Consider the following 22,585-nt stretch of genomic DNA (forward strand, 5'->3'; position numbering starts at 1 on the left):
TATAAATTATTTTCAATTATAGATAAATGGTCTTTTGTCAATGAGGAATAACTGACTGAATGAGTTAAAAGCTCCTTGTTTAATATAGTTAGAATGGACCCCTAGAGCCCACACTGACCAGGGCTTTAGTGACTACCATGTAACCATCAGGGGGCATTAGAGAAACTTTGTGGTAGACACAGTGACTAACACGAATCCCCTCAATCAAGTGTGCAATCAAGTGATTGCAACATTATCACTCTGGGACTGGTTCATCCATCTTGCCCTCGCCCAAATGTGTGTATGGTGGGCAAACAATTGCACACGTGGCTCCGCTCCAAGCCCCTAAAGCAGGTTTTATGGCTCTGTGGGAAATGAGGCAAGGACTTCACTATGAAAGCTCCATTTTTTTCCCCTGAAAACTGGTTCGAGCAAAATCCCCAAGCCCAAAGTGCACAAGCCCACTCAAGATTTCATGAGGTTACAAGAGGGAATAAATGTGGTAAATTTTATTTTGAGATTGTACCACAACGTAGCATTGTAATGGCTTTTACAGTGAAATCAGAAGTATCTTAAACTTGGCTGTTAAAGAATGTATTAATCTGTGACGGAATGTGGTACCGCACCAGAAAGAGAGCGGTACCGAGGGCCAGTGTGATCAGGAACATGGCCTTGCCTGTAGATAGATGCCCAAGTTTGGACATTTGCGTGTGTTGGGCATGACTGCTGATAACTTGACCCGATTTCAGTGCTTCCAAATCCTCCTGGATCAAAGCCGTGGGACACAATTCAGCCAAGACCTCCAGAGCCGCTCGCTGGCCAGCCTGCACTGCGCCACTCATGTAGCCACACCACTGGGTCGCCGTTTCTGTGCCTCCCCAGTGGATCCTGTAAATCAAGTAAAACAAGGAGGCATTTACGCTGATTGATCTATGTGGCACTGAAACATGGTCTCCTTCCTCTTAGCTTACGCAATTCAAGTGTTTCATGGTTTATGAAGCCATTTTCGCTCATTGGCTTTATCAGCTAAAACTGCTGACGGCCCAGATTTCCTGTCATTTATTTGTGACCTTTTATAAATCTCAGTCGCGCTTAAACATTTCACGTCGCTGTGCGCCGAAGTTCACAGGGACAAACTATTGGATTTATCGCAGGTTTGCACGATCCGCGCAACACAGGACAAATAGAATAATAAGCCACTGATTTCTCATGTGGTCTTCATCGTGTTGCAGCGGAACATCCGGCTGTCAGAAATAAATGTCAGCTGGAGTACGGAAAAAGGGGTGGATTGTAGCTCTAAGTGTGTAACAAGCCAGTGCAATGGGGGTGGAATTAAACTCAGCTGGGAGATCAAAGCTAAAGAAGACTGCTGCAGGATTGAAGATGACATATAGCTGTCTGTTTTCACATCATATGCAGTGGATTTTTATTTCTGTTTTTTTCAGGCTGCAGTATTTCAGCAGAAAGCTCCGGGCCACCACAAGAGTCAGATGCAAACTCCGCCACCTTGTACAAACACAAATCCCCTAGTGAAGCACAAATCGCAAGAAGGCCGACCATACAATGATGTAGGGAGACGTTTGCGGGAGCAGGGTTGGCTCCTTGGCTGTGTGAAAAGGAAAAGACAACTGGTTAACAAAAAAATGTCACAAGCTCCCCGAAGTCAAACAAGGAGAAAAGGTCAGATTAAAAGCTGTGAACGTGAGAAGCTCTACAATGTTGTCACTACACTACCCTGTATTTATTTGGTTGGTTGGTTGGTTAATTAGTTAGTTAGTTAGTTAGTTGGTTAGTTAGTTGGTTAGTTTAAACAAAAGGTTTAAATAAAACTGAGAGAGCTAAATTAAGGTTAAAAACTATCAATAATACTATTTTTTCATCATATTGGTCTGTCTGTCAGTTTATGTTTATCAGATTTCATCCATCCATCCATCCATCCATCCATCCATCCATCCATCCATCCATCCATCCATCCATCCATCCATCCATCCATCCATCCATCCATCCATCCATCCATCCATCCATCCATCCATCCATGTCTCATATATTTGTCACATGGTGACGGAGCTCCTCATTAACCAACTGAAGTCAGAGTGCACCGTGAAGGAGTTGTCAATTCATGAGAGGTCTGACACTTTGAGACACACTCACTTTTACACTTGCAGGCAATTTAGTGTCACAAATTAATCTAATTAAGCAAATACGTGACCAATGGTGCTGCTGTGTGATGTCGGGCCCTGCACCCAGAGATGTGGTGCTGGCTGCTAAGCAAAGCTAGCACTGACTTTGCAGGCGTCTTCTTTCCAAAGTGCTCTCTAGTAACCGAATGGCTGTGTAGTACAGAGAGGTCTGAATTTTTCAAATCACCCAGCTGGAAAATAGGGTCACATGTGGTCTGGAACACCTCGGGACGTGGTCACACTGATCAGATCTCCTCTGCTTCCTAAGTGTTTCTGACATGTACTCTGAGCTGTCCACTTGTTATCCAATCATTCAGAAAGCACGTTTACACAGTCTGAGGGGTTACCCTGGAGGACTGATGAGTGTATTCAACCTTGATTGAATGCAATACTGCAACCCATTATCCTCAATATTGATTTTCCTTTGGTGTCTGACATACGTAGCCCGCTTTGATCGTCATGCTACACTAATCAAAGTTCACCATATATCCTCCTGAAGTGTCATTAAAAGCTCACTTTAGTTTGATGGCTTCTGCTTCTTTTCTGGTGGCCTTCAATGATACATGATATAACCAGTTCCATGTGAATGTGGACAGACAGGTCTAAAACACATGTTCCATTTAGCTCTGCTTTAAGATGTGCTCAAGTGTGGGAAACAAATCCACCAGCAGGATAAGCTACACGTGATGGCAGCAGGGGTCAGGCTTTAATACATCCGGACGGAGTAAAAGAGCGGCGATTCCTTCAAATGACGCAAAAGGTCGGTGGGGTCCAGGCTGTGCGTACTGACAATCCACTACAGTCACAGCACATATGTTTCAGTGTGTAGCGGAAGCAGTCTGGATGCTTAAGCCATTGATCTGACCTTCTCGTCTTGGAAGGATTCGGCCCCCAAGTCGCCTCTACATTTAAGAGATGCGGCAAAAAAGAGTGGTAACAAACAAACGAAGCGGCATTTCGAGTCCCGATGCCACTGGTCTCTTTTAGGATTTGTGAAAATAACCTGGCAGGAGGAGGAGGAAGAGGAGTGCAGGCACATGTTATTTTACTTGTCTTCGTTCCCTCAGTTGCTGCAGCGAACCCCGCATTGCTGGGAATGAAAGAGAGAGCCAAGAACGGAGGAGAAGACGCACATTTCAGAACATATCTGTATCACGATGCATGCAGGTACGGTTCCAATTAACCCTGGACATCTGCCAGACGTTGATACTGGAATTGAAAGAAAAACAAAACCCGTCTCCCTATAATTAAAACAAACAGGTGACTGGCGTTTTGTGCTCATTTTTCATTTGTGCATATTGAGTTTACCATGAAAATTCCTCATTTAAAGTCTAGAAATGTAACACATTCCTCAACCTTAAAGCTCTAATCACTAAAACTGTCATCATACGTTGAACTATCCTTCATAACAAGTGTGGAGCTGTTAAATTATAGTCCACAATTTTGAGAGAGGATATCAACGAGTTTCCTTTTGGCCTCATCTCCTGCACATGACGTTGTAAATAGATGAGCTAATTCAATTGTCCACGTCTTCACTTAACCAACAAGTGTTTCTTTGTAGCACACAACAGCAACCAGATCTGTGTGCATATTCTGTTGTCATAAAATCCAGGTGTGACTGTGGAATCATGAGAAGAGCTTGACAAGGCAGACCATTTAATGCAGGGGTTTAAGTTAAGCATCCCCTAATAGATCAGGACCGCAGGCTTTTTTAAAACTGTAGTCTATTATGTTGGCACATTTTGCCAAAATTGTGATGTTTGCCTGCCAATTCATAATGCTGCACAACATCATGCTAAAGATTTGTTTTTTTCTTTCTGAGACTGGAATCCTTTGACATTATAAATGGTGTTCTTCAAGGTAATCACATTTCCCAGGAGGCTGAGACAGATACCAAAACAGTTCAGACAGCATCACGCTGGCACTCATTTAGCACAAATTCAGGCTCCAAAAGTGGAGCTTTATTCATCACTGACCTTTTTTGTTCCTGCAAAGTGAAGCGCCTTTTAAAACACGATGATGGTATCTGTTAATTAGATGTCGAGATGAGAAAGTGTGGCGCGGCAATGAGGTGTATATATATATATAATTATTCTTCAGATGTGCTCAAAAGATTCACCCAACTTGTCTTTTGTAGATGGTTTTCTTTTTTATGTGCGGTTTGATTGATACACAATTCTGTCAGGACTGAAGAGCAAAATTTGTATGCAAGCAAAGTAAACGTGTCGAGACGGCGTGTTGTGAATGCTCACACTGATTTTATGCTGGTGTTGTGTGTCTGGCAGGAACAGTGTTGTTGTAAACACTGAGCGGAACCATGTTCCCCTGTGTTGCATGACACAGCGGGAGTGGGCTCCAATGAAAAATGAGTCAAATGGTCCATCCATCCATTTTCTTTTTCAAAAGCTTTTTTTTCCATTAACAAATGACTTTTATGGGATTATCCTTAACATAATAAACACGCGCTTTTCTTCCGGTGGCTGCGCCGCCTGTTCACAATCACGAGTACACAGGAAGTCGCCCTTCAGAGCTTCTAAATGCAAATACTGGAAGCAGCTTAATAAAATCAGTGGCAAACAGCATAGTTTTTTGATGATTCCTTTGAAAAGTAATTCAAAGGATGTTCTCTCATGAACAATAATGATAAATAGGCAAATGGGTTGAGTTTGTGGCATTTCCAGTCCCTGGCTTGTTAAAACAGCTGCAAATGTTTGCGGTCACCATGTGTAAAGATTTTTGGCCACATTTTTAAAACATATTTTAAAGGTGTTTGATCGTTGCTTGATATTTCTCATTCACAAGTGTTTCAGCCATTTGCTCCACAATTTGATTAAATCCCAAAGATTGTGTCTTTAATTAAAACCTGGAATTAGGAATTTTATGGCTAAAAGGATTCACTTTGCCATTTCAAACGCCCCAGGGTGCATTTTCCCAGTGTTTGTGCATCAGTGTCTGGAAACTGATTTGAGATCACTTTTACATTTTTTTTATTACCTTTAATGTCATTACAAATCAAATGTTATGGGTCCCGGGGTTGGTACCCAAATGTCTGTAATGGCAAAATAATGAAGAAACATCGGGTGTTCTTCCAGGGGTGGCAGAGATCGCCCGGGCAACAAACGTATATTATGTATATATTTAACGGATATATGTATTGACAATAAAAACTTGACAAAAAGGAATGAGAGTATGCAAACCTTTACCCATAGTATGGTATAGTACATATATGTGTGTATGTGTGTGTGTGTGTGTGTGTGTGTGTGTGTGTGTGTGTGTGTGTGTGTGTATTTGCTCTTCAATGACCTGTTATTGACATTTCATGGAAATCTGTTCACAACTTGAGTTACCGTAATTCCCGGACTATAAGCCGCTACTTTTTAGCTACACTTTAAACACTGCGGCTTATTCTACGCTGCTTATGGTTTTCTTTTTCGTGGCGCACTATCACAACTATTGTGAATCAGTCATTTTTACTAACCCTCATCAACATGGAAAATACTAGAAGAAAAGCATATGATGCGATGTTTAAGTTAAAGCGATCACTCTGGCGGTTAAAGAAGGAAATCGAGCTGCTGCGCGTAATCTTGGCATTATGGTAATCAATGGCGAGAAGGTGGAGACGCCCGCCTGAAGAACTGATCCAAAGAAAAAAGACGACAAAAGCTTTTAGACGTAAACATCGCAGGTGGCCCGAACTTGAAAACGTTCTGGAAGACTGGGTCAACACAGAGAGCGGACGGCCGCGGTGTTTCCGCTGTACAAACCAGACGGAAGGCAAAAGCAACCGCCACCGCCATGAAAATAGAAGATGGCAGAGGTGAAATTATGTTGCCACTAGCTAGCGTATCAAAGGCTGTACCACCTATTGAAAACAGGAGAATGCTGTTTTGTGCATAATGAAAATTTTAAAAGTAACGTCACATGTTCGCATATTTTGCAGTTTACCACAGATTTCTGCACACAACCGCTAAAAGCATTACTACCGAATGTGGCAAGTTGCTTACAAAAAAAATAAATCCATGGGTTCTTTTCTGGTGGGGAGCCAGCTAAATTAAAGCTAATGAGCAGAATTGTTTGTCTCGACTCATTTTCCTATCGCTTATACAGTTTAGGGTAGCGGGGGAATTGTTAGTTGGGTTTTAATTGCTAAAGGACAACTGCTGCTGTTAAAAAAAAGAATCTCTGCTATAATTTATTATTATCATCTCCTCATTAAATGTGGTTTCTTGATGCTAAAATGGACCAGCTGAGTCACAGTAGATCGAGGTTGAAATGGGACTTTTGGCATTAAAAATGCTTCTTTTCATGTGATATTGGCCTTGTGAAAAAAAATAATAGTAACTTTAAAAATAAGGCAATTTGACCCCAGCATGTGTCAGATTATAACTTTCTCCTCAGCATGAAGTCGCCTGGAAAAGGAATGAAGAAATAATGGCCTCAATCGCCCCAAAAGGCTCCAAACCTGACTTAGATGTAGGGCTTAATGCATGGTATGCATTAGTGTAGCTCACAATACATTTGAAAAAAAAACAACAAGAGGAAATCTTAGCAGCTAAAAGCAATGTAGCCATTATTCTGTTCACATTCTTAAGCGTTTAGGGAGGCCAGTTGAATTGGGCTGTTTGAAGTGCTTTGGGCAATATTTCCTGCTGCTCTCTTGCCTTTGAGCTTGTTTCTTCTTTTACATTTTTAAATTTAAAAAAGGGAAAACAGCTCACACTCGTTCTACTCATGGGATCTATATAATCTCACGAATCTATTTTATGAAACCTTACTGTGCTCAATGGATGCGCACCATCATACCCTCCCCCCACAACCCCTCCCAAAAAAAAAAAAGGAATCCATTAGACGCCACCAGAATGAGTTGTGCTCTTTCGTGCAGTGCATTTTAAACACTGTCAGCATTTTATCAAACCAAGCATGTGCAATCTTCATTACACGTGCTGGAATTGCATCAAGGTCATGGGACGTCCTTGAGGATCCATTTCTTATATAGGTTTGGAATGTGGATGAGGGAGATCCCACCAGCACCACTGTTTGAGTTGCGTTATGTAATGAGCTTTCGCTGCTCCCCACAGACATAATGTCATTATGGAAATACATAACCTGGATCCCCTTCCCCATCACTTTCATCCTCTCAGCTTTGCGTACCCCTGAACAGGTCGTTAGAAATGGATTATAGTTTCCCTCTGAGAAAACCGCCCCGTGTGACCTCTTATCTTTGCTTCCGAACTGGACTAATATGTATCGGTGAAGGTATAATCACTCCCTCAATTCATCACAATCATCTGTAGGAGCTGGCAACAGTATTTCTACAAGCTAAAAGTAATAAAAGCATCCACCAATGATGTCATAGCTCATCTCCAGTACAGTGATTTAAATAAGGGGGGAATGCAGGCTGACTTGTTTTCAGGGAGATGTTTACCTGCCAAAAGGCTTCCTCAAGCTAGGGTGGTAATACGTTAGCAGACCAGGCGCCATCACATTCACAGGGCCCCCCCAGCTGTAGTCCTCCTCAGCCCAGTCCTGGCAAGTAAAAAAACACATAAAAGGAGTGTCACTAACTAGCTTTATTGGAAATACATCATTCTCATGTCTGGTTCTCAGTCAGCCTGTTCATGGTAATTGTGGTAGTTGAAACCTGAGTCCAGTTGCAAAGATTCAACTTCCAGAAATACATATTTATATAAAAAGCTAGCTGAGATTTGTAAATATTGAGCTTTTCTACCTCTGATGATTTAATTTACGATGTTTCTGAAATATGAAGATGGTTGCCCTGACTACAACATTTGGTGTGTCCAGCTGCTGCAGCAGTGAAAGCAGCCCATCACCCTGGCGTAGAGTCTGTATACTCCCTGAGATCTTCATCAGTAATGTTCTCCCGTCTCATCCAGCACTCAAGCTAGAGGCTCTGCTTTAAATCATGAATAGATCTGTCCAGTTTATCTTTTTGAAACTCAGACCATTGAGTTTTTGTAGATCTTGCGACAGCACATGACATGAACCTGTGGTACTGTATGAGGCAGACAGTAATGACAGTCGCTGAGGGCCCACATACTCCCCGGCAGCCTCTATGACTAAATCCTTATCCAGAAACGTAACTAATGTATGCATACTAATTAACAGAGAGGGAGAGAGATCAAATCTGATTTCCCCCCAAAAAACACAAATCTGAAAAGCCTTGAGAGGGAGTCCAGGAGTATTAGTCAGCAGAGCAGGGGCCCAGGAAATCAAACATTCTCCTCTTAGAATTGTGAGCATAAAACGCTCAAGTTCGTAAGTTGTTTATTCATTTGTTATCTGTAACTGCTTAAAGGGAGCCTAAGTTCGCTGGACAAGTTGCCAGTTCGTTGAAGAGCACCGATTGCCAGAGTCAGGTCACTAGTTTGGAGGCTAGCTACTATGTGTTTCACACATATTATCACTGTGCACCAAAGGAAGCCACTCAGTTACAAGGCTGTATTGAATTGTATTATGATGTATTCACGTTCTACTCAGATATTTTGAGCATTAGGAAATGTTCAATTACACTATCATGATGTAACATTTTGCTAGTGTTGGGAAAAAAGTGAAATATTCAAAGCTACAGTATTTCTGTTGTTTTTCACAGCAGTATACAATAAAAGACAGCACAGTAGCTGACAATAACAACGTAAGATGATCATTTTTAAGTGCCGACAGATATTTTGATTGGCGACAGTCCCATGATGCTGCTGTTCGTGAGTGACTAAGTGACATACACAAGGGTGGGCTGTTTTGGGTTATTAGAGAACTCTAACCCCTCTAAACCTCAATTTTACTCACTCATGCTGTTGACAGAGCCAGGCTAAAGTTCCTAAAGAGGTTCCTTCAGCTAGTGGAGGGAATTGTGAAGCAGATTGAAACTGTTGCGGTCAAAAAACAGTGTGTAATGTATGCCGGTATGAAAATATATTTGCAATCAGAGGTGTAATAAACTGGTTTTAAGTAGCCTGTTATGGTACTTAAGCCCACACTATTAGTGGGCAAATCACCAAAATATGAATAAGGTGCCTAATAATACATCATTTACATACTAATACTCTTTTGAGTGTTTGTAAAAACCAGACACCAGACACCATTTAAGCAACACTAAAACTGAGGTGTCAGGTGGAGGCAGGATTCAGGGTTCAGCTCTGAGCCCCCTTTTTGGTTGCTATGGAGGGGAACAGGCTGACAGGTGAGGTTGGTCAGGAATCCATGTATTGTACTGTTTACTGTGTTGAGATCAGGCTGCAGGGTAGGGAGAACCCAGAGGGGGTGGAGGTATGGAGAGGAGAGCTATGAAGGTCAGCCAAGGTGATAGACAACACGCGTGTAAATGTGAAGGAGCAGGTGCAGCGGTGGATGGTGCTTTGTGGGTGCTTTGGTCTCTGGTGTTTGGTGGTCCGGGGGGTGTGGGATCTAGGGGTTGTGGGGCCTCTCAGCCAGATGGGGCAGCCCCTGGGGTGTTCTGCCTCTGGGGGTGCGAGGGTGTGTCGCTCCTCATCGCCTGGTGTTGGTGTCTTTTGCTACGTGGCCCTCTGATTGGCCTTTACGTCTGTCCTGCCCAGCAGGGGTCATTGGGTGTTCTGTCTTTCTGTGCTGCTTGTGGCTCGTTGCCTGGTTCAGCGTGGGGGGCAAAACTGTTCCAGTCTTACTCATCAGTACACCAAGTGGCCGACTTAATCATACACACATTACACAGACATACGCACCTAAAGGTTCGCGGGGGGCTAGAAGGCAGATTTTGTTGATTGTGGCTGCTTGTTTTCAGTGTTGTTGTGGTCTGAATATGTTTATTATCACCATCATGTTGAATGATGTTCATAAGTATCAGTGTACAAAGGTATGAATACACAACTTTGTGGGTCCATAAGGGCAGGTGTGTGTGTGTGTGTGTGTGTGTGTGTGTGTGTGTGTGTGTGTGTGTGTGTGTGTGTGTGTGTGTGTGTGTGTGTGTGTGTGTAAGCTTTTATAAGTCTGAATGAATGTATGTGTTGTTGTTTTTGTCAATTTCTACTTTTGGTCTTCTATTCTGCCATCTCTTTAATTTTTAGTTGATTTTTATCATATCTAAGTCAGTTTATTTATCTATTTATGTAGGTTTTGTATTGATGTTTTTGGAGTTTTCTTTCTGGGCCTTGCTTGGTCATTCTTTGTCTGTCTTGTCTTGCTGTAATTGTTCATTGATTTCCCAGCAGTCAGGTCCGACATTCATTAATTAAATACATTTTTATATTCATCATGACACAGGAGGGCTTTGTTGAGCAAAAGATAAGTAAAATGGAGGATTTTAAGTGATTAGGGTCAACTGGCTATGTGACTGGATATGGTGGGAATGGGTGGGGATGGGTGTGTTTTGGCCATCAAACAATACTAAACCTCTGTATTTCAGTTCTAAGTTTTAAAAGAGAGGTATCTATAGGTTTATACTTGCGTTTATCCTCATCCTCCTACAGTATCACTGTTGGTGTGAATCCATATATTTTCTCTGCTATCACTGTATTCTTCTCTTGCTTTGACAGAACTATAACTGAAGTAATATTGGCCACCCACCACCTTGACACTATCAACTCCCACATGAGAGATTTCTTTGGCTCGTTTTAGGAGACTAATGGTGCATTTTCTCTGCAGTTTCTTCATCATCACTTTATTTTAACTATACTTGTTTCAGTATCAGATGGTTTTTTTGCTCTGACCTCCAGTACAGCAGTTGTTATGGTGACATTAATTGTGCTTCTACAGCTGTCTGAATAACGCAGTTGAGAATGTTGTTGAGATATTGCACTGATTTATGGATTTCTGGCTGTTCGTTGGAATGATGGTCCCAACCTGCTAAATAAAACAGGAGAGTGTGGGAAACTTTTCCATGTTGGGATGTTTATGAGCTAAAACATGAGTGAGAACAACAGAAATTAGAGGTCTGACCAACCACAGCTGGTAGAGGTCTGTGTTGGATTCAACATCACCTTAAATAATTGCCAGACACCTGCTACTAAAGTTTACTGGTGAATAAAAAGTGGTATCATGAAGATAAATAAAAACCCAACCAATACCGCCCCCCCATTCCAGGCTCCACCTCTCAGCACTACACTTCTAAGAGGGATTCAGTCTCAAGGTGCCACGACAGGAAAGGCATTGGGCCAGATTCACCAATATGTTCTTAAGAATCTTCTTAGATTCTTTCTTAAGTTAAGTCATAAACCCTACGTCAGATTCACCAACGCGTTCGTAAACCCCAGAATTGTTCGCAGCTGTGTTCTTAGATTGATGAATGCCATCTGTTCGTAAATTGAAAGCGCGTGCCAGGTGAGTCTAATTAACATACGATTAGCATAAGTTACCGCCCACTAATGCCCATAAAAGGAACTGCAGCAGGACCCTGTAGACAGAGCAAAAAGCAGCAAAATGCCCAAAGCGAAATGCCCAAAGCTTGCCTCTCCACGCCTGATTTCTGACGCCGTGTTGAACAATCAAGAAAGGATGGCTAACATGCTTGATAAAATTGCCTCAACGCTGATGACTATAGCCAACACGCTTAAAGAAATCAACGAGAATGTTAAAAAAAATAAGAATGTAAAAAGCTGTGCTCTGAAACCGGTCTCTCTTTTTTTTTCTTTTTGAAGTGAATCAAGACTTAGACTGAAATTGTGACAATAATGCATTTTATTCACAAACGGGAAATTAATCGCGCTCAAACGTGAGCCGCGTGCCTGCAGTCTGGCCCCATCATTGCGTCAGGACGCACATCCTCAGGGGGTTGTGGCTCTGTGTCCAAACACATCCAGCGCCCCTTTAACATGCCGATGGTGCGTTCAATGGTGGAGCGACTGTGCGCATCCATCTGATTGAATAAAATTTCCTGTGGAGTCTGAGGGTTGGTCAGTGGTGTCAACAACCAGGGAGCTAGGGCATATCCTCGATCCCCTAATAAAATAAATAAAGATAAAATCAAATAAAAAGACAGTTTTGGCATGGTTTCCAATTTGGTTGATTAATGTTAAGTCATTGGCACATTTACGTAATTTTAAAATTCTCCGTAAATCACCAAAAATAGGAAATAAACAAATAAATAAATAAATATGACATAATTATCATTGTAATATTGAATTTTATTGAACTGCACAAGAGAAGAAAACACAACCATGCCAACATGTCGGCACTGAAATGTGCGTAAGAGTACTCCTGAGTGTTCGTAGGATTTGTTCTTACCTACGCATAAATCCAGGATAAGAAGAAATTGGTGAATGCCACAATCTTCGTAAAATGTTCGTGAGTGGGACTTAAGAACAAATTTGTTCGTAAGAACGTTTTGTGAATCTGGCCCATTGTTATGCACCATCACCAAGATCAAGGTTGTACTGTAAGACCTCCAGACAATGCTACTCACGTTCTCCCTCGTGTGGTCATTCTGGTGCATCCCAATCTGCTTCCTTAGAGAACAGGCACTCCAAAGGTGCCCTGTCTCTTCTCAGCAAAGAACTTCGAAGGACAGACTGTGTAAGGTCGTACATGTCAACCAAAATATTCACGTTCCAAAATTATCCTTTAGACTATGAGAGCCTGTAGCCCTGAAAATGTGACAGAGACTGTGGGAGCAGAGAATGTTTCCTTTGCCCTGTATGACACAAAAAATAAAAGAGGTCCCCAATCTCTTTGCCTGAAAATTGATGACAACGATCAGGTTGCTGATGGAAATATGGAAATTGTTGAGAAAAAAGGTCCATCTGTTCAATAAAATCACCTGAGAAACTCCCATTTTAAGCGCCATTGTTGCCTAATTTTGAGCTGCTGGGGAAACGTATTTAAAGTCACTGACTGAGTTTAGCCTTTTAAATGAGACCAGGTCCATCTCACGCAGGCGGCATTTCTTGAACTTAGAGGATGAAAAATAGCCAGAACATAAAAGCATCCTTTTCTCCTGACCCTGTAATGGATGTCTGTACCATCAGCCTATGTGATTAGTGCATGTGGATTACAAGAATATGGCCCGAAACCTCTCTTCAGCCCACCCCAAACCATGTGGAAACTAAAGTTGCTTTTGTTTCCTTTAAAACATTACAGGAATCAAGCATCATTTTATAAACAAGGGCTCTTGGTGGACTCCAGGGCCAAAGCAAATTGGGGTGACGCATTCCATCAGACATCTGCATGTAAACCACTTACTTTTTCTTCATAGTGGATGAAAGATGCAGCCTCAGGGCCCAGATATTTGACCAGGCTGGAAAGCACTGCTTTTCGTCTCTCTGCACTCTGCAAACAGAGGGAAATATGCCCAGTGCCAACAAGTTACTGATATTACACCTCCCCATCACTCACATCCAACACCAAGGGTAGCTCAGATAGATACCAGAAATAAGCCCAAGCACACGGTCTCCGGTCTCTGGAAGCAACAGTTAATTTAAATTACTCGAGCATGGTCAGCACACGCTGCTGGTGATATTAGTTCTCACCATGAGTTATGGGCTGATGGGCCCAACAGCAGAAATCCGCATAAAACACGATGTCAGAAGCTACTAAACTGTCTGGGAAGCCTCATCTGCATGTCACTTGGTCTTAAATCCCCAAATCCTGTTGATTTGCTGGAAACCCGCAAACAGCACATTTACAAGACATTAAGAGGATTGATTTAGTGTCTTAGTCCCAATAAACTATAGAAATGGAATAGACTAAAGAGAATTTAACTCGCTCAAGCATGTTTTCAAATTATAGGAAGGTGATTTTATTCCATTTAAAAAGGAGCAACTGCCCTTGAATGGGCTTCGATTTAAAAAGAACATAAAGACGAAAAAGGTTTCATGATTGACAGGAAGCAACACAGCCAGGTCACCGAACGAAGGCCGCCAAAGGTGAAAGAGGGACGTGGAGAGTAGATCAGCACTTAGCTTTTTGCGTAAATGTACTGAGGCAGAGTCAGTCTTTTAGCAAACCTTGCTATTCCCTTCACCTTCACACTCATCAACAATGTTCTCTTTTGTGCACCAGTGAAACCAGTTAGGGTTAGTTTGTTCATTATTAAGCACTTGCTGCAGCTCAGTACAGCTTGGGGACTGTTTAGTTAGACTAATGACTGAAATGTCAAAGCACATGATTCATTTTTTTCTCCACTTGGAGGAAATGCTGTGGGAATAAATCCGTTAACATAGAAGGAACTGGAGGAAAAAAGATAGATGTTATCTGCAAAATAGGTGCGCTGGAGCCTTGACGCATAATCATATAAGATGGTTTTTGTCAACTGTGCCAATTTCAATTTTTTTGTACAGCTCTCCACCTCGCGGATCAGACTCGCTTCTCAAAATGGGACATAAAGTGCAACTGAGCAATTTTCCATTTTTCTAAGCACCATAGCACATCCATTTACTGCATCCTGGGAAGGGATATTTGTGGCATTCGTGCAAAAGTTGGTGGTGTTTAAAATGTAAAATTGTTAAATGTCATTAAGGGGGGGGGCATATTTTAATAGAAGGATGTTACAGTTGAGAATATTCATCCAAGAATAAGTGCAATAAATTGAAATCCACCAATGGGAAGCAGCTAGAGTTACTCCCTCCGTGATTCTGTAAACGTTGTCCTGCACTTTTGAGAAGACGGTGACTTGCATTTCCGTGTCCTTTGTTAAATTCATAATCAGAAAACACCATTTTTTTCAAACCAGTCAGCCTTGTCTAAAAGAGAGAAGAAACAGTGCGGACCATTTAAAAGTCCCAGCAGAAAGCGGAGCAATGAGAAAATGCTGCCAGCCTGCTTCTAAAAGCCGCGCACGTGTCAAAAATGTTCAAAACACGGCGTCCTCAAAAGAGTCCAGTCCTTTAAAAACTGGAACTTGTACTTGTAGATGTGTCCTGCGGTGTCCGCAAACACATCCTACGTCTTCCCCTCGTGTTCTGGGAGTTTCGCTGCCTTTCGTCCAAAAAGGCCTCGACGGGATCCAAGCAGCCTCCAAGACGGAGCCGAAATTGCTCGCTCCTCTGAAACTTGTCCACAGCTTGGTCACCTAATGTTTATGGACGCACTGAGTGGGCGCAGTGAGAAATGTGGGCAGGAGGTTGTACTGTCAAAGTAAACAAGACAGACCCGACCGCCCATAAAGCTGCTCATTTGTTTAACAGATGATTTGAAATGCTGCTGAGAGAGCGCTGCTTATTACCAGTGTGCCAGTGATTATGTTCCCTTGGCGCATGTATTTAAGAAAGCCAAGGTCTTTTTGAACACTGTCCTTGCCAATATATCTTTAGAAATTCAGAGTGGCTGGGGCAAAAAAAAAGAAGTCTTTGTATGCATAATGGATTTTGATAAAATTATAATGAATCGCAATGAAAATTCAACCTTCAGACAAAGAGGGAGAGAACACAGTCCAAAGATAATTGCACTAATGAAGATATCAATTGCTTTGTGTGACATTGATAACTCATTACCTCCTTGGAGCTCCACAAGGAAGCCTGATGGCCGGCGATGAACCCAACCAAAGCAGCGTTACCTCTGGGAGTGGTGGCATCAAAGGTTACAGAGAACGGAGAGTCAGAGGACAGACCTGCCACAATTTCCCCCGAGAAGCCTTTTTCCTTCCAAAAAGCCTTTAGAGACACACACCAGTCAGGGCATCAGCTTCACTGGATTAACTTCACATTAAGGCTCTACAGCTGTTCTCATATATTCATGCCACATTAGAACGAGCAAATCAATGCACTTTTCACATTTTTCATTATATTGTGTATTTCGTGGGCATAAGCTGTGTAGGATAAGCATGCAGTATCCCAGAAAAGAGCCAAAAGAAATGTGGAAGATTTATAATTATGGTTCCAGGTGACACAAGAGACCAAAGTGAGGCCAAACAGCTCATAAAATATTAAGTATCCTGCGTGCTATTTGCGGCCTGGAAGGAACATTTGAAGCATTGTGTAATAAGCAGGGACTCAGGATTGCAAAATTCGGGCAGTTCTGAGATACGATGTTGACAAATCAATATTTTAAAGTTAAGCCCTTGGTTTTATCATCATTTAACAATGTTATTTACACCCAAATCAGGAGTGGGATGGGCGTTTTCTCCATTTTTCCTTTGTCTGTCTAGCAAATCTAAGCATAAACACCCAATTAGCAACCTTACTGTTGTTCTTTCTTCATAAATGCAGGCTTCTTTAGTAATCATTTAATAAATGAATTCACCTTTCCTTAATACATCCTGCCAAGTTAATAGTTTGAAGACATTTAGCTGAGACGGCAAAAGAAAAGCTAAATTTATATCAATCATTGTGACAAACCAAACTTATTTACATTGCCCCCGCGCTCCCCTTAAGAATAATGAAGGCACAACAGTCTGGCATTATGAATAAACTGATGTAGCAAAAGCACTCCAAAAGTTTTCTTTCAGGCCGTTTGGGCCAAACCAATCCATTTTCACGACGCTTCAGCCATCCTGCCAAGGAATACCGTCACCGAGGCTAATTTGAGTGATCAACAAGCAGAAAGTATGACGGCAGACCTCTCATCAGATCCCAGATCTCAGGAGAAACTCGGGGTAGAAGACACAGCGCACTGTGTGTTGGGCAAGGCAACAGTTCTGCAAACGTGTCCCATCGGGCTGGACCTTACTCCAGTTGGAAGCCATCCATTCTAGCGTGTTTATGGCAAGGCAACAAAGCTTCTACCTGGACTCTTATGACAGTTCCTGTGTATTTCTAACATACAATCAACATTTAGTTTCCCTCGGGCTACATCCGCTCTAGATGCAGCCTATAAAATGCATCAATAATGCAGCGACTGCAGGCTGGGTCCAACACCGTTTGAAAATATGAGATTGTGACATGAGGCCTCCCCTCTAAATATAGATCCAACGTAGGCATGAATGTATTCAACTGTTAGTATGTGTGAATCTGTGAATACAAAAACTTTAACAGCACCTTGAATCTGACTGTCTCTCACTTGCCGGTGGAATTATTCTGAGTGTTATTTTAAAACCATCACAAGGTCTTTCGTGACAGTTTCCATGCTGATAAAATCCTCATTGAGGCGGATTAGATTTCCCGTTATAAATTGTTTAACGCCTCCCTCAGGCCGGGGGTTCTGTGTCTTGCGGTAAAATAAAGGCAGTACAGCAGCGTGGAAAGACGATTTCGACGACTGAAGAAAAGGAAACCATTGTGCTTTTGCTTTCATTTCCTGCCGTGTGTGTAATAAGAGGTGCTCTTAACCTAATAGTCTTTTTCACAGTACACCACTTTTCTTGTGATAGCGTGAGTACGTGGATGTAATTGATGACACTAAACAGCCGCATTTCCTCCAGGTTGTGGCTCAAAATAATAGCTTACAGTTACAATGGCGGTGATGAAATTTGACCAAATGTCTTGCCAGTGAGAATCAAGATGCTGGGAACAGGGTACTCACGCCACACTTGGCCTTCTGATTTATGCTATTCGCAAATAACAATTTGATCACTGTCCTCTTGGAGATAGGATGAAGATCTGCTCTTCTATACCTGACATCATGGTCTCATAAAAGGGTGAACCGCCCACCCAAGTGGATGGATGGATGGATGGATGGATGGATGGATGGATGGATGGATGGATGGATGGATGGATGGATGGATGGATGGATGGATGGATGGATGGATGGATGGAGGCAACATCTGCAGCACTGTGTATGCTGAACAGATGGTGGATCCAGCCTTAAAGATGAATGAGGAGCTCAGACCTCTGAAAAGAGCTCAAAGCAGAGCTGCAATGTAGATGCACACATCTACATTGAGAGGATGCCCCCCCAGGCATGTTGCAGTATACACGGAGACCCCCACTCCCCCGTGGCAGGACACGCTGGAGCGGTATCTCCTGACTGGCCTGGGAACGCTTTAAGATTCCCTCTGATGAGCTGGAAGTGGCTGGAAAGAGGAACATCTGGGCTTCCCTGCTGAGGCTGCTCCACATTTGGAAGATGAAGATCAACAACGGAAAAAAAATCCTTTTCCCTTTTAATGATAATAAATAGAATTACGTTTTGACAGCATCCCAGCACCATTCCTCAGCCGGCCTTCAGTGTCATGCTCTTCACACAGTCAGTTTGAAACATATTATTATTAAAAAAATACAACTATGGCCTGATGACCATAAGATTGTGCATCTAATTTTGAGTATACTTCCATTCTTTCCTCCTTCAAATGAAGCAAATGACATCATCATAAAGCATTTAAACTGATCGGTCAGAATCCGCTGATGACTGTGTGAAGGCTGTTTGTCGCGCCACACGCAGCAACTTTCTCCTACTTTTGCGGTGGGTGTCTGCAACGTCGTAAACACACGCTTTTAAGCTCAGCAGCTGGTGAGATAGATGTGCAGAAAGAGTAGGAGGGTGTCAAATATATTTACTGATCAATGCTTTGATCAAACTCCAAATGCGTCCTGGCAGTCCACCAGGGTGTAGCTCTAATAAGCCAGCGCATGAGCACTAATGATTTTGTGTTCATTCAAGTAGACAAATATGATCTACTAACAAGGGGTGCAAGCATTTCGTTAATTAATTGTGTTGGTTGTAAACTGCAAAATGGAAAAGATTAATCAAACTTTTCCTGTGCTCAGAGCTCTTTTGAGATCTTTAAGCAACCTGCAGCTCATTAATCAGCTGCTGTTTGCCGCAGGTTTGCTCCTGTTTATATGGACAGTCGGGGTGACAATGATTTTCCTTCATTTCTGCTGGAGTAGCTGCTGATTGTTATTGTATCCTGGATGAAACTGGATTGCAGGCTGGGACTTTGAATGTACCATTCAGGGATGGCCAAACTCTTCCTTCTCCACTGGTATCGAATCATGTTTTGCTGATATCACATCATCTTCATCTTTCTGCTCCAGTGGAACCGTCACATTTTAAAGGTAAGTGAAGATTGAAACACCAGTGGTTGTTGTGTTTATCGAAAAGTGAGGCTTTTCTTTTTGGGTGACTCTTTTCTCTTCAGTGCCTCAACTTGCAGGCAAACCTTTGCAACTTTAGGATGAATGTACAGTATTATTTGAAGAACTTTCTCTCTTTCGTCTTGACTCTTTTATCCCTTTTGGGGTCAAGGTGCTAGAGCCCATCCCAGCTGCTCCCAGCAGCCCTGAATGAATCCCCAGCTTATTGCAGGGCCCTGTGTCAGTATTTGGGGGTTCATTACATTGCTCAAGGGTACCCCAGTGATCTCCCTGATCGCTGCTACAGAGCACCTTCCCTGTTTTGTCCGCACAGGAGCTTGAACCAAGAGCCCCTGTTCCCAGTCCGCTACAGACTGAGCTACCACCGGCCGTTATAAAGAACTGTTCAAGTAATTTTTGATCAGAAGCGGGCTAAGTTTCAGGGTGCTAAGTGCTCAATCGACCTAATAAATCATTCACAGTTATAAAATAAAGACTTTAAGAACTATTTGAGGTTTAGTATCTTGGTCCAGGACTTTTCAGCATATTAAATACGGGGCTCAGGGATCAAACCAACAACCTTTGTATCTCTGGAACCACCATTTGTGCTATTGATGCCATATAAGCTTACATCACAGATGTGCAGATAAATGCTATCACAAGTGCTTATAGCAGTGGGATTTTGTTCAAATTAGTTCCCAAGAGTGATTCATTTCTTGAAAGCATCATCAAGTACTCATGCCTGTTACACGCCAAGGCTCAGGAAACGGAGCATTGTCATCAAAGACGGTCACTGACTGAGTGGGTGACTCACTCAGCAACTGTTTGTGCCAATCTCAGGGCTTCTTTTAACCAAATCTGCAACAAAACAATTTGCAACACAAAGATGTGGAGTTGCCCTTTTGATTGGAGCGTGTCTTTTCAGGAAAAGAGAACAAAGACTTGAAAACTATCCAATTTGTAGGAGTACAAGAGGTTACTAGGGCCACCTGTGACATAAAAAAAGAAAGGAGGATTTTTTTATGTTTGTTTAATCACACACTTCAGGAAAGTAGTCGAAATGATGTGAATGAAATCAGAATAGAAAATCGAGGAAAAAGGTCAAAATATAATGTCAATAAAAAGGGCATTTTAAGTTTATAACAAAGTGTGAATACTACTACTACAAAGTATAATTCAGACTAGGCCTTAGTAGCAATAAATACTTTCCCTTTTAGCTCACAAACACACTGTACTTATCAGTCTTGGGAAGACACTATGCCTAAAAAGCTGAAGCTAGCTTTCGATTTGTAGCTTCCTATTCCGCAGCTAAAGGGAAAATGCACTATTAGATTTGTTAAAATTCAAAAAAGGAACATTTCACTGACTTGTGGATGTCAGACAAAGTTATTGTGTTACCCAAAATGCCTAAAATGATGGATAATAGGTACAGAAAACTGACACAGTGGTTCAGCATGATATATGTATTTTCCTTAACTTCTCTCTTAGCTGCCAAATAGGAAGCTAGGAGCTGGAAGCTAACTGCAGCGTTGTGTTTTTCAGCATAGTCTTATCAAATCCCTAATACTGGTAACTACCATGTGTTTGTGAGCAAAAAATTAGAGTGTTTTTTGTCACTAAAGCCGAGTCAGAGTTTCACCCATATGCCATTTTGTAGAAGCACTCACATTTGCTGGTTGCTATAATCTGAAAAGGTTGACTTTTTTCTTGACAATACATTTTATCTTCTTTTCTCAAAATTGTATTTCAACCTATTTTCCTCAACATTTTGACTCTTTTCACAAAGTATACAATGAAAAAAAAAAACGTCCTTCTCTCATTTGTCTCATGGGTGACCCTTCTGTAGTAGGTCTTCAAGGACTTCAAAGTATTTTTCAGGAACTTGCAGGGAACAACCAAGAGCACCATTTATAACTTTTGTCAGTTTCCTTTCCCCAGGAACTCCCTGCAAGTTCCTGGATAATTCCTTGAGGATCCTAATATATAAATAAATATATATATATATAGAATTCTGTCTGCCACTTACTGTCTGGTATGTAATTAAGAATTTTATCATGTGGCCCACAGGCATATTCTGCATGAGAAATCGACGTTGGCTGGGCAGGGCTGGCTGGTATTCGATCTTTGCTGTAAGGAGAAAAAAAAAGAATAACAGTAATGGACTGCATTTAGATCCACTGGTCAAACCTGGTCATACCTTGTGTGTTTAAACACGTTGCAGAAATCCACAATTCATTGGAGAGGGGAAGAAATAAAAACCAAGAATGAGTGAAAATGCATGGTGCACTCGAATAAATGCCCTTATTGATCCAGTTGGTTTTATCTTGACTCGCTGGCTAGCAGTAATGGTCTGACCTAATGGTGTGCTGGACTTGTTATGCTCCAGAGTGCTAATCATCACACTTACATCTATAAAGCCTCCATCCTGCTGATGTGGGAGCACTTAAGTGACTTCATTAGCACAGTTTAAGGTAGCATAGCTTGAGCTGCACGTGCGGGGAAGTCAGGCCACTTCTGTGATTCGCCTGGCGAGGGAAGTGACATCTGGCTCAAAGCCAGGCTTTTAATGAATGAACCGGTGGAAGATGGGAGACATCGTTTAGAAACTGTCAAGAGCCTGTCAGCAACCTCAAAATGATGCCCTTAATGCCAAACAAAATTCATGGGCTGGGAGCAGTAAAATTGAAAAACAGTGATATGATAAGTGGCCCTGAACTAATCTGACATGGTCACTTAGATGTTCTAATGACAGCACAACTCACATGATGTAAGACCCGTCACGCTTGGTCATGTCCATAATGCCACTTGTCTTGACACTGAAGTTGTCTGGTTTGATAGGAGGACAAGTCCTTTTACCTCATTAGTCAGGCAGATTTAATTTAGCTAAACAAGACACGCAGCGCTCGATATTTGGTCTCTCCTGGATACTTTGGAAACTACAACATCCTTCACACAGGAAATCCTGTTTTCTAATCAGTTGGCACCGTGCCAGGGGAAATTCCCATCAACTTTTGCAGAAATGTTTCCTAATTAATGCAAGTAAACATGTTTGTCAAGCAGTGAAGATGTTAAATGTTACACCTCAGAGGAACCTCAGCTACCGAGGATTTAGAACGCCTGTGGATAGAAAAAATATATGTTTTATATATTTGGATCTATTTTGAGTATCATTAGGGATCTCCCTGTTTGTGCTTTTAAGAGGAAAGAATATCTTCTGTTTATGGTATTGTTCCTCATTTGATCAAGATATTAACCCTTTAAGCCCTGTCACCTTTAGGACAAAAAAAGTTTAAATGGAAAATTACTATACTGAAAAAAAAGAAACAGGACAATGATGTTTATTTTCAACTCTTCTTTTTTAGACTCTAACATTCACAAAATAAGTCTCAAAGAAAAAATAAATGACTTTTTTTCCTTTTTAAATACCAGTACTAAGAATGGAAGAAGCAGCTGAGTCAATGGACACTGGTCCACAACACCCACAGGGGAAAAATCACCAAGTTACGGTGCGTTTTACCCTGACATTTTCTGTCTTTAAAGGGTTGATGTTTG

General features: G+C 41.8%; 1 protein-coding gene across 12 annotated transcripts in view; it reads right to left on the minus strand.

The window, feature by feature from the left end:
* Positions 1–473: 473 nt before the first annotated feature.
* LOC105416526 (amine oxidase [flavin-containing] A) overlaps positions 474–22,585 on the minus strand; it is a 33,025-nt gene continuing 10,913 nt past the window's right edge. Inside the window, exons 8-12 of one of the 12 annotated variants that reach the window (XM_029837203.1) lie at positions 21,060–21,160; positions 15,575–15,733; positions 13,326–13,412; positions 7,585–7,685; positions 474–867 (exon numbers count right to left, since the gene is read on the minus strand). In XM_029837203.1, the coding sequence (XP_029693063.1) occupies positions 552–867; positions 7,585–7,685; positions 13,326–13,412; positions 15,575–15,733; positions 21,060–21,160 (764 nt within the window). In that variant the 3' untranslated portion in view covers positions 474–551. Of the gene's footprint in view, positions 868–887; positions 1,586–7,584; positions 7,686–12,048; positions 12,087–12,369; positions 12,656–13,325; positions 13,413–15,574; positions 15,734–21,059; positions 21,161–22,585 lie in introns of those variants that run through there. The other 11 variants (XM_029837205.1, XM_029837210.1, XM_029837214.1 and 8 more) reach the window with 11 other exon arrangements.

The sequence above is a fragment of the Takifugu rubripes genome, chromosome 6, assembly GCF_901000725.2.
Source record: "Takifugu rubripes chromosome 6, fTakRub1.2, whole genome shotgun sequence".
Taxonomy (NCBI): Eukaryota; Metazoa; Chordata; class Actinopteri; order Tetraodontiformes; family Tetraodontidae; genus Takifugu; species Takifugu rubripes.